This window comes from Musca autumnalis, unplaced genomic scaffold, assembly GCF_047663935.1.
Source record: "Musca autumnalis isolate F117 unplaced genomic scaffold, ASM4766393v1 scaffold_5, whole genome shotgun sequence".
Classification (NCBI taxonomy): domain Eukaryota; kingdom Metazoa; phylum Arthropoda; class Insecta; order Diptera; family Muscidae; genus Musca; species Musca autumnalis.
This window is the reverse complement of record NW_027412088.1, coordinates 152,092,750-152,109,318: the sequence shown is the minus strand read 5'-3', so window position 1 is coordinate 152,109,318 and position 16,569 is coordinate 152,092,750. Positions and strand designations below refer to the sequence as shown.

The window sequence follows — 16,569 nt, the reverse complement described above, 5'->3', positions numbered from 1 at the left end:
AAAATATTATCAAATTGTTTACCTCTTCACAGAGAAAAAAAAAAAATAAAAAATAAAGGCATATCATTCCACATACCTTGTTGGAACAATCTTATGAATAGCTTTAGCTTACTCATATATGAATGTACAATATAACAGAAGAACTAGTTTAGTTCATATGACGTCGAGGCCTGTGAGCTTACCGACATAACGCACCTCAACAGTAATTTACAATTTCAAAAATAAATTATGTTTGTTGTATAAAAGCACTCACAATCACTACAATCGATATCAGTACATTACGCTCCATTGCAAAGAACAAGCTTCAACAAAACCCTACTCACAATGAAAGTAAGTACCAGCTTAAGAAAAGCGAGCAAGGACAATAAAGACCTAACATAAGGATTAATATTCATGTTTTTAATATCTTTCAGTTCCTTATCTGCTTGGCTCTCTTCGTTGCCGCTGCTAGCGCTCATGTTGTTGCACCAGTAACCACCTATGCTGCTGCTCCTGCCTACACTACTTATGCCGCTGCTGCTCCAGCTTACACCACTTATGCTGCTGCTCACCCCGCCTACACCACCTATGCCGCTGCTGCTCCAGTCTACACTCGATCAGTGTACTCTGCCCCAGCCTACACCACATACTCTGCTCCTGCTGTAGTTGCAGCTCCTGCTACTGCCGCTGTTGTTGCCCCAGCTGCTGCTGAAGTATACACCACTTTGTTGAAGAAGAAGTAAATTCTTTGAAATTGGAATGCGTGCAAATGTCGAAATGAAAGTGATCACGAATGTTTGTTGGATTATTGATTTGGAAAACCAAAAGAATAAAAATCATTAGAAACCTATTTGTGTTATTTTTTATGATAAAAGTGAATCAACGAAGTGTGGACCAATTATTTTAGTCATCAAATATTGGAATTTTTCATTTTTCCCCTTTTATTATACCCTCCACCGTAATAGGAAGGTTACGAGGGCTGCACGATAACTTTCTGGCCTAGGCAACACTGCGAGTTGCCAGACGCCATTTGAATTTTTTTTGGAAAGTTTGTCAGTTTTTAACCTTAACGCAATCAGGGCAGTTTGACATAGGACCATGTGTTGTGTTGTTTACAGTGACTTGCAAAAATCAAATCAAATTTCATAATCGCTAAAAAAAGGCTATTGTGGATTGGTGCATAAAAGTTGTGAATAAATACGATCTGTGCTTCAAACGACGTTTATAATATCGTCACAGACGAATCTTGGATCTATGCTTATGAGCCCGAAACAAAACAGCAATCGACCACTTGGGTCTTCGAAAGCGAGGCAAATCAAACGAAAATTATTAATGGAAGAAGCACTTCGAAGCTAATGGTCGCCTGTTTCTTGGGTAAAACTGACCATGTGAGCTCTCACACATCGATTCAAAGCAGCGCCTGTTTGACCTGTTTGGCCTGTTTGTCATCCGCCGTACAGCCCTAACTGGGGATCCAATGACTTCATTTGATTACCGCACATCAAGAAAAAAAGGCGTGGTCAACGACGCCAGACGATGATGTAAAAGCGTCCAAAAACCATGTTTTGGAGGTGTCTCAATCGGAGTGGAAAAAGTTCTTCAAGAATTGGTTTGAGTGCATGAAAAAGTGTATAAATCATGCTGAAAACTTCTTAGGAAAAGAATAAAACTATATTTCGTCACCATAAATGCCCGAAGACGTAACCCACAAAACCAAAACTTTACAGGAGAACCAAAAAACGCTATAAAATTAAAAACTGTTTTACGGAATATTTATGTTATGAAGGCGAGTATATGGGATATTATCGATCATATACGAAGAGGAATAAGTAGTGAAACCAAAACCACTGAATTGCTTAGTTTTGAGATCATTATTACTTTTTACTTTTGTATGAAAAATATAAAAATTTTATTTTTGGTCGATATTTTAATTCCTTGAGGACATATATATTTCGCAAAGTAACCTACATATGGAAGAAAAACTACTGACTTTCCTCTGATGTAAATTGCAATAAAGTGTTTGCTAGATAACGGGCCTACTGCCTAATATATAATGGGTTCTGTGTAGAGAACCACATTTTTATCCCAGGCTACATATTGTCTCTCCAAAAGATTATGTAACACCACGAAATATTCGTCCTAGACCCCTTATTTGGTATGCCAAAATTCATATCTCGACGAGATAAAGCGATTTAGCGATATGTGTCCGTCCATTAGAAATTGTAAACAAGCTTAAGGCCGCAATTATAGACCGATTGTAACAAATTTTTTAAGGAGATTGGGTTCGGGCCAGATTGGAAATGATTAGTTTTTGGTGATGATCGTGAAATGTTCAGGGGATGAAATGGACCAAAAACAAAATTTTAACCAATTTTGTAGCGGCTCTGTAGGTCAAAATAATAACCCGCAAAATTTTAAACAAAGTTTGAGTTTATGATGAAGAAGAAGCGTACAAACCAACGTGAAGATCTGATAACACTTAGCGGGTTAAATGGACTGAAACTTTTGTGTGAAATTGGTAAAAATTTCAATAACGTAGCGGTTAAACAACGGAAGTAGTAGTACTACATAAGTGGGTTTCATTACATTTTAGTTTGTGTGAACTAAATTTTCCTTTCCTGCTACAAAAATGTCTTTGTCATGCTAGATAACTTTTTGGTTTTGGTCATAAGTATTATACATTACATCTCTGATATTTGATAATTAAATTTTCACAATCATTGAAAAGAAGTTCCGTGGAGAGCGATTGTCCAGGGATAGTGGTATAGGGTATCCCATGGTCGGCTCCGTCCGACTATAGACTTTTCTTACTTGTTTTATAATAAAGTGAAATGAATGTTATTATTTTAGGCATTAATAGGCAAAAGTTCATTCATTCTCACTGCAGGAAATTAAATTTTGCGCTCCCAGAAGATATAAAATTTATTAGCAAACAACTATCCAAATATGTATGTTTTTTGTCAAACTTACGAATCGAGACTGGTGTAATTTTGTATTGCATGTTGCCAGAGGATACAAAAGCTCAATTCGGAACATTGCCTGGGAAGTTTCTGCGCATTCTGAAACAGCAATGTTCATAGATGAGGAAAATCCATCTATGTTTTTAAGTTTTCAGTATTTTGCTTGGAGACTGCAAGTCTTATCGAAATGTGTCGAAAGAAAATGTTGTAGCTATGAAAATTCTCTAGAGGATTGACCTTTATGATTTGATCCTAGTTTTTACCGTTTTTGAGACATAGAAGTTCTGCTGACATTTTTGGTTTTTTTTTTGTTAGGGTTTCACGATTTTCTTTGAAAACGACATGTCTTATCGAAATGGTACTACAGAAAATCTTATAGCTGTTCTCTACAAGATTGGCTTTTGTAATTGTTTCCTAGGTTGTACCATTTTTGAGTTATATAAATTTAAGTTGAGAAATTGTTTTATGAGGAGGCGATACAGTCAGTGCATTGTCCCAATTTGAACTTCTCTATTTCAAAAATGGTAAATTATATAAAAATATCATAAAGGTCAGTCTTGTAGAGAATTTTCACTGCTACAACATTTTTTAGTCCCATTTCGGTAGGACTTGCGGTTTATAAGCAAAATCGTGAAAACCTGAAAAACCCAAAAATGTGAATTTTGACAGCGATTTATTTAAAAAGCCCTCCGGCAATGTTTTTGGTTTTGAGGTTTAAGCACCTTCCATTTAAAATTGGTACATTTTGTATATAAAAAGTGACAATCCCTATGAAAAAAACATATCGTGTAAAGTACTCATAAAAGCCTAAACACATACGCTGTACTTATGGGAGAAAAGGGGGCAGGATGGTCTCTTTACTCAACCTTGTCATGATGCCAAGGGCCTACTTCTCCTCTACAGTTTTTATCGAAGATTTTTGATGCTTTACTACTCCTTATGATAAGAAACAGTTTTCCAACATCGTTATAGATTCCCGGAATGTACACAGCACCACAATAAATTTCTATGCCACCCATGCATAGGTGCATGTAAGTCGAGTACAAAATCTTAACAAGCCCCGCAACAGAGCCAAGTCAAGGCGAACAGGTAGTCCAGATGCCTCTTCAACTATTGGAGACCTTCGACGGCCAATCATGAAAATCGAATAAACTAATTGTTTCATCATTTCTTATTAGCAAATATCAATTTCTCTCATATTTTCCTTGTCACTTGAAAATATTACCCAATCTTTTCACACAGAAATAAAGACATTGAATAGCTTTAGCTTACTCATGCATGTACATGTATAACAGCAGAACTTGTTTAGTTCTTTAGACGTCAAGGTTTGTGTGTGTGCTTTATCAACGAAACGCACAACAAAAACAGTTTAGAATTTAAGAAAAAAAAAACTACTACACTTTTTTGTATAAAAGCACCCACAATCATGGTAATTAACGTCAGTTCATTACGCTCCATTGCAAAGAACAAGCTTCAACAAAACCCTACTCAAAATGAAAGTAAGTAGCTTTAAAGGACTTTTGTTTAAATGACGCCAGGATTATTGTTATAAAATCTCTTAACCTCTTTCTAGTTCCTTATCTGCTTCGCTCTCTTAGCTGCTGCTGCTAGCGCTCATGTTGTTGCTCCAGTAACTACATATGCTGCTCCATCTTATACCACTTATGCTTCTGCTGCTCCAGCATACACCACCTATGCCGCTGCTCCTGCCTATACCACCTATGCTGCTGCTGCTCCAGTCTACACTCGCTCATTGTACTCTGCCCCAGCCTACACCACTTACTCTGCTCCTGCTGTAGTCTCAACCCATGCCGCTGCTGCTGTCGTGGCACCAGCTGCTCCCGCTGTCTACACCACTTTGTTAAAGAAGAAGTAAATTCTTTGAAATTGGAATGCGTAAAAAACAAAATGAAAGTGACCACGAGTGTTTTTTTTTTGGACTCTTGATTTTGGAAAATGAATAAATAACAAACTTTATTACTGAAACACTTAGTTTTTCCTTTAAAGATAGTAAATAAATGGTTACAAACTGTACAAAGAAAAGGAACAAAAATTACTGATCAGTGACTCTTCAGTCCCTTCAAAAACAAAGAAGAAAAATGCGGTAAGTTCCACCGGGTTGGAACTTTTAATACCTCCCATCGTAATAAAAGGTGTTTGTCATGAAAGCACAATTAAATGTCAAATACCCATTGTTGTTGTAAAAAAAAAAATTGCATTTGAAAGAAGAAAAGTTCGATGACAGAGAAACCACTCCACAGCCGATATGTCTTATGAGCCGCTCTATCAACGGCGAAACATGCATGTCACATAGTGGTGGTTGTGTGGGTTCGAATCTTCAGCTTTCCTTTTTTTGCAAAAATAAACGGTCATTAAGCTCGATTCCAACTAGAAATTAATTAAAAAAACAATGTTATTGGAAAATGTGGGCTATAACAAAACAAAATTAAACAAGTAGGAAGTCGTTACGGCCGGGCCGAACTTTTTATACCCTCCACCATAAAGTCTTAATTAAAATGGAATAATTAGTTTCCTATCACAATTTTAGGTGGAAACATTTTTGGACCAAAAATACCCCAAATGCCTAAATTATCTAATCTACTCTAAAGAATACGTTCAGCCAGGTGAAAGGTATCACCTATGGGGCAATATCAAAGTGGTGGAAACCTTAAAAGTCAAATTACGTATAGTTCCGCAAAACATTGTGGCTAAGACCCTCAAAATACCAGAAACTTGGGAGATGCCGTTATATGGGAGCTATACCAAAACATGGACGGACATGGACCGAAGGGAACCAGAAAAGTTTCTAGCCTAACGATGCAAACGCGAATATTTACAATCAAAAATAGTTTTATTGTTTTCTTAAGTAGTTTCATGCATGATATATACACTTTTTCATGCGCTCAAACCATTGTTGAAGCACTTTTTCCACTCCGATTGAGACACCTACAAAACATGGTTTTTGAACGCTTTTACAGCATCTTCTGGCGATGAAAATCGTTGACTACGCCTTTTTTCTTGATGTGCGGGAAACAAATGAAGTCATTGGATCCCCAGTTAGGGCTGTACGGCGGATGACCCATCAATTCCACGTTTTGTTCGGTCAAACAGGCGCTGGTTTGAATCAGTGTGTGAGAGTTCGCATTGTCATGGTGCACAATGATTCGTCTCCTCTTGTTCGTTTTTCGAATTTCTAAGGAGACTTCAGGCAAACAAATTGTAGTGTACCACACAGAATAACCGTCCTACGTTCCTCAAGCCGTATAGTAGGCACATGATTAGTGCTTCTTCCGTGAACAAAATCGTTGGATTTGGTTCGGCTTCTAAGACCCCCACGGTCGATTGGTGTTTTGTTTCGGGCTCATATGCATAGATCCAAATTTGTAGTCTGTGACGATTTTATAAACATTGTTTGATGCACCACGATCGCATTTATTCAAAATTTCTTTGCCCCAATCGACAAGAGAGAGTCAAATAGCGTCTGGCAACACACATGTTGCCTAGGCCAGAAACCTTTCTAGTCCCCCTCGTATAATGGACAGATCAATGTTTTGGTAAAGCCCTCCGTGAAACGGTACCTACTGATTTCCGTATTTCAAGGGTCTTAGACACAATTTCCTATTATTTTTGTGTGACATCTCTTTTATGACATCTCTAGTTCCCTGTAGACAAAATATCCCAATAGTTCAAAACGTAACTTCCTCATTGGTAAAATTAGTAACCTTACATTTCTTCTTTTTTTATTTCTCTTGTCACCTGAAAATGTTATTCAACTTTGAACCTCTTCATTCTATCGCATTTGAAACTAGCCAATGAATAGCTTAAGCCTATTAATGAAGAACTTGTTTAGTTCTGGTGACGTTGGACTGTGTGTGTGTGTGTCTTTACAACAGAAACACACAATGACAGAAATTCATAATTAAAAAAAACTACCACATTTTTTGTATAAAAGCACATACAATCATGACAATTGACATCAGTTCATTACGCTCCATTGCAAAGAACAAGCTTCAACCAAACATTACTCAAAATGAAAGTAAGTACCACTTAGAGGGTCGATGGACAAGGATAATCAACCTAATAATAATGAACATAATAATTAATATTCCTGTTTTGTTATTATATTCCAGTTCCTTATCTGCTTCGCTCTCTTTATTGCTGCTGCTAGCGCTCATGTTGTTGCTCCAGTAACCACCTATGCTGCTGCTCCAGCCTATACCACTTATGCTGCTGCCCCAGCTTACACCACCTATGCTGCTGCTCATCCTGCCTACACCACCTATGCTGCTGCCCATCCCGCCTACACCACCTATGCCGCTGCTGCTCCAGTCTACACTCGTTCAGTGTACTCTGCCCCAGCTTATACCACTTACTCTGCTCCTGCTGTAGTTGCAGCTCCGGCTGCTGCCACCGTTGTTGCCCCAGCTGCTTCTGCTGTCTACACCACTTTGTTGAAAAAGAAGTAAATTCTTTGAAATTGGAATGCGTATTGAAATAGAAATGAAAGTGATCACGAATGTTTTTCTGGACTCTTGATTTTGGAAAACTAAAAAATAAAAATCTTAAACATGAACAAATGACTTTTTCTTGAATGGCGTAAATGAGTTGTTTAAGCAATTCGATTATCTTTAGTTCGAAAGAGAGACAAATGGGAAACAAAATATGATCCATTTCTCGAACATTTCATTCATTTCTCGAACATTGATGATTTCTTACAGTATAATGCCTTAGTTAAAGGTATACGAGTATATGTTTTGCAATCTAATTTGAACCCTCTTACTCCCTTGAAGAGCAACCCTGTTAATGTTCCCCTTTTTCAAAAATATATTGTAGATGATGTACGAGGACTACTGTATAAGTTTCTGGCCTAGGCAGCACTACGTGTTGCCAGGCCCCATTTGACTTTCAGCAATGTGAAACTTGTCTTAAGACACGCCGTTCGGAATAGCCGATAAACAGTAGGTCCCACTCATTGATATGAGAGAAGTCTTTTTGCCCCTTCTCGGATGTTTGTGGAACAACTATTATAGCGATGAAGCACCATCCCACAGCGTAGTAAAAAACTAGTTTAATGAAATCAATTGTGGTCGACGCTCGCTCAAAGATGAAGGTCGTCAAAAAAACGGCCGTTGTGCCAGAGAACATTGATGCCGTTCGTGAACTGATAATTCAAGATCGTCATGTGGTACACCGTAAGATAGAATCATCCTTGGGTATTTCTTCCACCAGCATACATTCAATATTGCATGAACACTTGTACGTATATTGGTTTGTTCTCATTGGATTCAGCACAATTTGAAATTCGCTCGAAAAAGGTTCATGTCGTTTGGTGCAGGGAATACGAGCGCTGTGCTTCAAAAGAGGTTTATAAGATTGTCACAGGTCACGAATCATGGATCTATGCGTCTGAACCTGAAACAATACACTAATCGAAAACTAATTAAATCCAATGGAAGTTGCTCGTGGAAGAAGCAAAATGGGACGGTCAATTTTAAGTGGTACACCATAGTTTGTTCGCCTAGTCTTCTGAGAAATTCGAAAAAACCATGTGTGAGTTCTCACACAGCGGTTCAAACCAGCGTTTTTTGGCTGGCCAAAACGTGAAATTGTTCGTCCGTTCAGCGCTGACTTGGTATCCAATTACTTCATTATATCCTCAGCATTTTTGTTAACAAGGGTATATACACTTTCATACGGGCAAAATGTGCCTCATCGACGAAATGTGTTCCAGGCAATTTGGAGTCGATTTAGCAATGTCCGTCCGTCTGTCTGGCACGATAACTCTCGAACGGATGATCCGATTTGGTCCAAAATTTGGCTTTCGTAATATTTTGTCCAAACTTAGTTTAAGTTCGAAGATGGGTTATATCGATCCACTCGTTCCGGTACCTCCCCCACAAAAGTTCGAAAATGTTCGGAAAATTTGTGCGTACGAAACTCTTGAAGGGAGTAACCGATTTCGTCCATACTTTGCAAATCGTGAAATGTCTACCAGATTTAGATAAGGTTCCAATATGGACTCAATCGGTCCACTCCTTCGGGTAACTCCCACAGAAAATTTCGGATAAGTTCAGATTAGGGCCTGTTGTCGAATCAGTTTGATTTTTGTTGTAGCGACATACATATATTCACTGCCCCCCACCCCATACGACGGTACAACTTTCGTCAGGGGCAAGTCCATACTTCCTGAGAAAATAACCTGAAAGTTGCAAAAAATCTCTTTGACACTGTGTGTAATGGTTGGAGCACAAGATAACTCTCGAACGGATCTGTCTATTAGGTCCAAAATTCGTAATATTTTGTCCAAACTTAGTTTAGGTTCGAAGATTAGCCAAATCGTACCTCCCCCACAAAAGTTCAAAATTGTTCGGAAAATTGTGCGCACGATAACTCTGGAGAAGAGTATCCGAAATGGTCCGTACTTTGAACATCGTCATATTTCTACAAGACATAGATCAGTTTCGAATATTGATTGCATATGTCCACTCCTTCGGGTACATCCCAAACACAATTTCGAAAAAATGCTGTTTACGGCCTTCTCTCGAATCACATTGATCTTTGTTGTAATAACTTGCATTCGCTGCCGCCATTACGACGGTACAAGTTTTTTGGGGCGCAAATCCATTCTTCCTGAGAAAATAGCTCCAAAACTATAAAAACCCCTATGGAACCATGTAAACTGGCTGAATGAAGCGGACGATAACACTTGATCGGATCAACCGATTTGGTCCAAAATTGTTCAAAGCTTTGTTTAATTTCGAAGATGTGCACTATCGGTGCTCAAATTCCGGTATCCGGTATCTGTTGAACGGAGCAGCCGTCCAAACTTTCGATCTACTAACATTTTGTCCAAAGGTAATTTTACTTCAGAAATGGTCCATATCGGTCTTTATCCACAAAAGTTCAACATTTTTGTTAAAGGACAGTTTAAGATCTATTTGAAGATCCTTTGGAAATTTAAAGACCGTATTACATTTGATATTGTCAATTGATGAAAGTTTCAATTCACACAGGCTGAGGGCAAAACTCTCTCGGCAAAGTCCACTGATACTTTTTTACTTGTTTTATTCCCGCACATCTATAAAAAAGGCATGGTCAAACTATTCGTTGTTAGAAGATGCTTTTGAAGCGTTCAAAACCCGTGTTTTATATGTGCCTCATTCGGAGTGGAAAAAGTGCTTCGACAAAAGGTTTGAGCGCATGTAAAAGTGTATACATAACTATGAAAAACAATAAAGCGATTTTTGATGAAAAATGTTGGCATTTTCATTATTAGGCCACAAACTTACAATTTTTTCCTTTCGTGCAGAAAATGCGGAAGCAGTTCCTATCCGGTAAAATTCCTTTGTAAATTCTGTATCCACGGATCGAAATAAATCGTCTTCGTCCATTCTAGAAATTGATATGCACTTTCCTAAACCATTTATTTAATAAAAAATAATTATACCCTACACCATAATGTGGGCATGGTATTATAAATTAGTTTCGGCTCAAAAGTTGGTAACACATCGAAATTATGGAAGGTCCCGACCAGCTGAGTCGATCGGGTTGTAATAGGATCGTCAGGATGATGAATAGAATCGCAGTTGTAATAGGATCGTCACAACATTTTGAAGATCAGGGTCCAAGAATTTGGCGATGATTAGATCTTATCCGAATATATCCGCTGCTTTCAGGGATATTTTTAAAGAGAAGCTTGACTATGAAAGTGGAAAATTTCATCTATGTTTCTAAATTAGTATTAGTATGAAACGTTTTTTATAGGTTAAGCTCCACCAACACTGATCTATTGGCCTGTTTTGGTTAAGTTCTCGACTGATATGCGTACAGTCGTGTAGTGATGTTCAGATATTTCTGATGTTGGAGAGGAGGTCATGCTCAGGATCGGAAAAATTGATTCAATTGCGTACAAATACTTTCTCCATATTAAGTTATTTCCCATGAACATTCCTTTTTATCGCTGGGTCCAAACGGATTGTTTAAGGACGCCGGTATAGAATAGAAGAAGTTTTACAAGCCAACAATATGCAGAGTTTTTCCCACCGTTGAAAAATATTTGATGTTGTCTAGCCTAATAATCGAACACAGGAATTCGACTAACAATTGAAACACAATGTTCCATATCTATATTTTCACATTATATACAGACTCAGAAAAATGTTGTCATAAATACTTCAATAATCAGAAAAGAACATTAAAATATGAATATGAAAATAAGCTTGATTGATATAAAGTCTAATAATACACAGTAAGAACTTGTTTAATGCTCTAGGCATTGTTAAGTGCGTACTTTAATCGTATCACCCACAAAAGAGACTAAATAATACACAACAACAATAAGGGACAATTGAAATACCAAGACAAAGCAATATTTTCTTGGGTTAATTTTGGTATAAAAGCTTTGACAATCTTGTCAACAGATATCAGTTCATTACGCTCCATTGCAAGGAACAAGCTTCAACAAAAAACACTAATCAAAATGAAAGTAAGTATACATACTTGGACATGGATGGAAGAACAGAATTAAAGGACGACGAATCAACACTGAAGAAGGATTATCAATTATTTTTTTCGGTTTGTTATTTAATTACACACTCTCTCTCTCTCTTTAGTTCCTTATCTGCTTGGTTCTTTTCGCTGCTGCTGCTAGCGCCCATGTTGTTGCTCCAGTAACCACCTATGCTGCTGCTCCAGCCTATACCACTTATGCCGCTGCTGCCCCAGCTTACACCACATATGCTGCTGCTCATCCCGCCTACACCACCTATGCCGCTGCTGCTCCAGTCTACACTCGTTCTGTGTACTCTGCCCCAGCCTACACCACATACTCTGCTCCAGCTGTAGTCTCAACTCATGCCGCAGTTGTTGCTCCAGCTGCTCCCGCTGTCTACACCACTTTGTTGAAGAAGAAGTAAATTGTTTGAAATTGGAATGTTGTAATGAAAATGATCCTTTGTGTTGACCAAATTGATTAAAACTATTGAATGCTGTTAAAAAAGAGAAAATAAAAAGTAAAAAAAAACATTATTTATTGGATTTTATTTATTTTATTAATAATAGTAGGTGTGGCGAAATAAAAATTAAATATACGAAAATAATGAACTTGTGGTCCCTATCATATTTCGTAAATGTCCTTTTCAATAACAATTCTGAAGCAACGATATAAATACATAAAGATTGGAAAATTTTCGATTGTTTGAGTGGAGTATTCCCCCATTGGCTCAACTTCATTTATTACCCTCTATTACAGAGAGTAATGTTTTTCAAAACGAACTGATAGTGTTGCAAAATTTTACTGATCGCTACCAATATCATGATTTCATCCCGGCGAAGGGAATTATCAATTGGCTTCTCAGTTTTTGAAATGATGCCTTTTTTAGCGAAAAACCGAACTCTTTAAGTGTCTAGTATTCCCATATGAATGAGAATCACACTCACTTTTCGGCTTTTCCAAAGAAACACCAAAATCAAAACAATCGAAAATGAGATTGAACTTCAACAAAAAACAAAACAAACAAAAAACAGCCGAGGCACGGGCGAATTGGAGCTTTGTTAAAAACAAAAAAACAAAATTCCAATAAACAACCTCACAGGCAACTGTGTTGGTGTTCTTTTCAACTCACAGAATTCGAAGAATTCTTAGTTGATACGTGCTGACATGTTGCAAAATATTTTGATTTTGGTGTTTCTTTGGAAAAGCCGAAAAGTGAGTGTGATTCTCATTCATATGGGAATACTAGACACTTAAAGAGTTCGGTTTTTCGCTAAAAAAGGCATCATTTCAAAAACTGAGAAGCCAATTGATAATTCCCTTCGCCGGGATGAAATCATGATATTGGTAGCGATCAGTAAAATTTTGCAACACTGTCAGTTCGTTTTGAAAAACATTACTCTCTGTAATAGAGGGTAATAAATGAAGTTGAGCCAATGGGGGAATACTCCACTCAAACAATCGAAAATGAGATTGAACTTCAACAAAAAACAAAACAAGATTGGAAAACTTAATTGTTAACATTTGGCGATAGATGGAGTAAAGCTATGTTCCATGTGATTTCAACTACTAAGTTCATACTCAAAGGAACTGGAAGCTGCTATGGAATACAATCCTGAGTCCAAATTTGTGCTTTCCTACAATTTGTATAAGCCGAATTGCGCTTTAATGGGGTTTTTGTCATTAGCATATCCCTGTTGTTGATAAAATGCTTATATACTTCCTTTCATTAACATTTTTGCATTACGCTTCTTTTCTTTTCTTTACAGTTACATGTATTTGTCTGAGGAATGAATAGGGACATGAATGATTAGTAATATCATCATGTTGGGAGATTTACGGAGAATATAGTTGAACAAGCATTTGATGATCCAAATAAAGTATGCTAGCTTAATATGTACAAAATGTGGGTTATATTTATGAGCTATTTTAAAATAGTCCAATACCTCAACTTTAGCGAAGTTGTTATACTTTTGTTATAGTCCATATTCGAAGTTGATCTAAGTTTGGACAATATATTACGACGATCAAATTTTGGACCGAATAGGTTGGTTCGTTCGAGAGTTATCGTGAAAGAAAGTGTGTATACTAGGGTTATGGCTTTTTTACAACCTCGTACCCTTGTATCATATTTTGATGAGTTTTTACTTAAGATTAAATAAAATCTTTATTATAAGGCGATTCGAAAAAAAGGCTCACGCACAAAGTCATTTGAAAATTTGTCTATATGCGTTTTTTGACAAATGTTGAAGTCACAATAAGCAGATATAAATGGGGATTTCTGAGTGAAATCGGAAACTTTTTCAAGATGAGGTTTTTGATTTCCTTTATTTTTTGCTACGGTGATGCTGCTCATTAGCAAAACATTTTAGTATATTTTCAGATTTTTTTGGACTAACCGTTCCAGAGATATCGCGCCTTGAAAAAGTCAAATTCTGTAAATACTACATGCAAAGAAATACTCATAACTTCTTTAATATTGGTCCAATTTGAAAAAATCTGTTTTTGTATGTTTTGTTGTTTTATCAGCTGTTAAATCAAAAATAGCAACAAAATTTGCAAAGTGGGCTTGGATGCTATTTCCGCGATTTAATATTTAAAATCAATTTTTTAAGATGTTCGACTCCTTCGATTTTCTTTAAATTTTTTTGTATTAAACTACGTTCAATTACAAAAATTTTAAGTCCTATGTGGTAATGGGATTCGGACCATTAGTATTTTTTCTGAATTTTTTAAGATTTGTCAGTACAAATTTTCCTTTATACCTTTGTCCAAAATTTGTATTTCCTGTATTTTTGAAGCTAAGAGTACATATTTATCATTATATATTATATATTTATCATAAAAAATAGAAAAAAAATGCACAGTGGGCTTTAATGGAATTTTCGCTGATGCATTTTCAAAATCGAAAAATGATGCTGTTTTTAAGATGTTTGAGATAAATTCATAAATATAAAATCAAAACAAATGTTTAAAAATGAAACTTTTAATTTTTTTAATAAATTAATAAATTTTGCACAAAGTTATAAAGGAAAAATTGAATTGACAAATTTTAAAAAATTCAGAAAAAATAGTAATCATCCGAATCCCATTACCACATATGACTTAAAATTTTTGTAATTGAACGCAGTTTAATACAAAAAAAATTAAAGAAAATCGAAGGGGTCGAACATGTTCAAAAATTGATTTTAAATATTAAATCGCGGAAATAGCTTCCAAGCCCACTGTGCAAATTTTGTTGCTATTTTTTATTTAACAGCTGATAAAACAACAAAACATAAAAAAATGATTTTTTCAAATTGGACCAATATTAAAGACGTTATGAGTATTTCTTTGCATGTAGTTTTTACAGAATTTGACTTTTTCAAGGCGCGATATCTCTGGAGCGGTTAGTCCAAACAAATCTGAAAATATACTAAAATGTTTTGCTAATGAGCAGCATCACCGCAGCAAGAAATAAAGGAAATCAAAAACCTCATCTTGAAAAAGTGTCCGATTTCACTCAGAAATCCCCAAATACATATAACTGAATGTAAGCTTTGAATCCACACGACATGACCAAATGGAATAACCTTTTGCTTCTCACTTGTTATACCCTTCACCACCCTGTGGTAAGGGTATTATGTGTTAGTGCATTTGTATGTAACATGCCTAAGGAAAAGAGATAGACACATAGTTCCTTCTAGGGATATGCATAGAATCACTTTCTGAATCGATTTATGCATGTCCGTCCGTCCGTTCGCAACGTACAGGTCGCATATATTATTCGATTTGGCTGAAAATTGGGGAAGATATTTTTTTAGCCTAATTAAGAACGCTATTGTTTTTGGTGAAAATAGGTTCAGATTTGGATATAGCTCCCATATATATTTTCGGCCGATCTGAAGTCTTTGATGCACCAAACACGCTGTATCTGTCCAATTTTGGTGAAATTTGGAATGTGTTACGGAAGTAGGTCTATAGATAAACGTGCAAAATTATATCAAAGTCGGTTCAAATTTGAATATAGCTCCCATATAAATTTTCGGCCGATTTTTCGTATTTGGTGCACGAAAGACGTTATATATGTCCGATCTCAATGAAATTCGGAATGTGTGACGGGATTCGGTCTAGAAATAAGTGAGCAAAATTATATCAAAATCGGTTCAGATTTGGATATAGCTCCCATATATATTTTTGGCCGATTTTTTGTATTTGGTGCACGAAACACGTTATATGTGTCCGATCTCAATGAAATATGGAATGGAAATAATTTTTTGAGATGTTTTTTCATTTCATAGTATTTTTCCAAAAACAATTTTTTTTTAAAGTGGTGGTCATTAATAGGCGAAATTTCATTCATTCCCGCTATAGGAAATCATGTTTGAGAAAAAATTTTAGCCTAAAAGTTGTGGATATATAAAAAAAAATTTTGAATATTTTATATAAATTTCTTAACTGTTTTGGCAGTTCGGAGGCTTCGTTATCGAGAGATCCCTGTGATATTTCATGGAAAACGCAGGTGAGCGATGATCCCTTAACAAACAGGAACTCTTCTACCCAAAATTCTCGTGAAGTAAGTGCCCACACTGCTACCTCCCCAATATTGTGTATTTTTCAAAGGTACATGGGCCACGTTAGAGATATATGTATTTTACGCTGTATATGTAAACAAGTCTCAAATTTACCCATGCCCAGATTTTGTCTAACGTGATATGCCTTGAAGTCTGAATATGACAATGATAATGACCATATGCATTTAGAACACTCTTTTCTCGCTCCATTATCCTGATATTGGAACTAGTTCCGATTTGAAATTTATCCATGTCCTTCGGCAATATACATACATATGTGACTTTCCCACGGATCATTGGGATCTGATTGTCTATTCGTTTGTCCAAAGTCTTGGTGACGTTATGGGCGCAACAAGTTAGAAAACAAAACTGCGATTTCTTTGTGGATAGACTTGGTGAGTTTTTTTTTTGAATTAGAGTATTCGTACCTTTGATCGTTCTTGTTCGTTATCTCGACAATTTTTTTGGTTCTTGGTGATTCTTTTGTCGGAATGTTCTATGGGAAAGCTTTGCCGCTTATGTGTTATTTGGTAGTGCAAGGGAGATGAGGTCAAACATTGGAGAAGACGTCTTAGGTGTTTGAATT

The 16,569-nt window shown here is 36.4% G+C and overlaps 3 protein-coding genes across 3 annotated transcripts; all 3 read left to right on the top strand.

The window, feature by feature from the left end:
• Positions 1-308: 308 nt before the first annotated feature.
• Positions 309-722, top strand: LOC141386796 (uncharacterized). The gene is made up of 2 exons (XM_073955708.1): positions 309-330; positions 414-722. Exons 1-2 carry the CDS (start codon positions 325-327, stop codon positions 720-722), a joined length of 315 nt encoding a protein of 104 aa, XP_073811809.1. The 5' UTR covers positions 309-324.
• Positions 723-4,395: 3,673 nt separating this feature from the next.
• On the top strand, positions 4,396-4,919 carry LOC141387518 (uncharacterized). Its single transcript, XM_073957380.1, has 2 exons — positions 4,396-4,438; positions 4,513-4,919. The coding sequence occupies exons 1-2, from the start codon at positions 4,433-4,435 to the stop codon at positions 4,813-4,815; spliced, it is 309 nt and encodes a 102-aa protein (XP_073813481.1). The 5' UTR covers positions 4,396-4,432; the 3' UTR covers positions 4,816-4,919.
• Positions 4,920-6,845: 1,926 nt separating this feature from the next.
• Positions 6,846-11,889, top strand: LOC141386795 (uncharacterized). The gene is made up of 4 exons (XM_073955707.1): positions 6,846-6,975; positions 7,070-7,401; positions 11,360-11,513; positions 11,552-11,889. The coding sequence occupies exons 1-4, from the start codon at positions 6,970-6,972 to the stop codon at positions 11,852-11,854; spliced, it is 795 nt and encodes a 264-aa protein (XP_073811808.1). The 5' UTR covers positions 6,846-6,969; the 3' UTR covers positions 11,855-11,889.
• Positions 11,890-16,569: the final 4,680 nt, after the last annotated feature.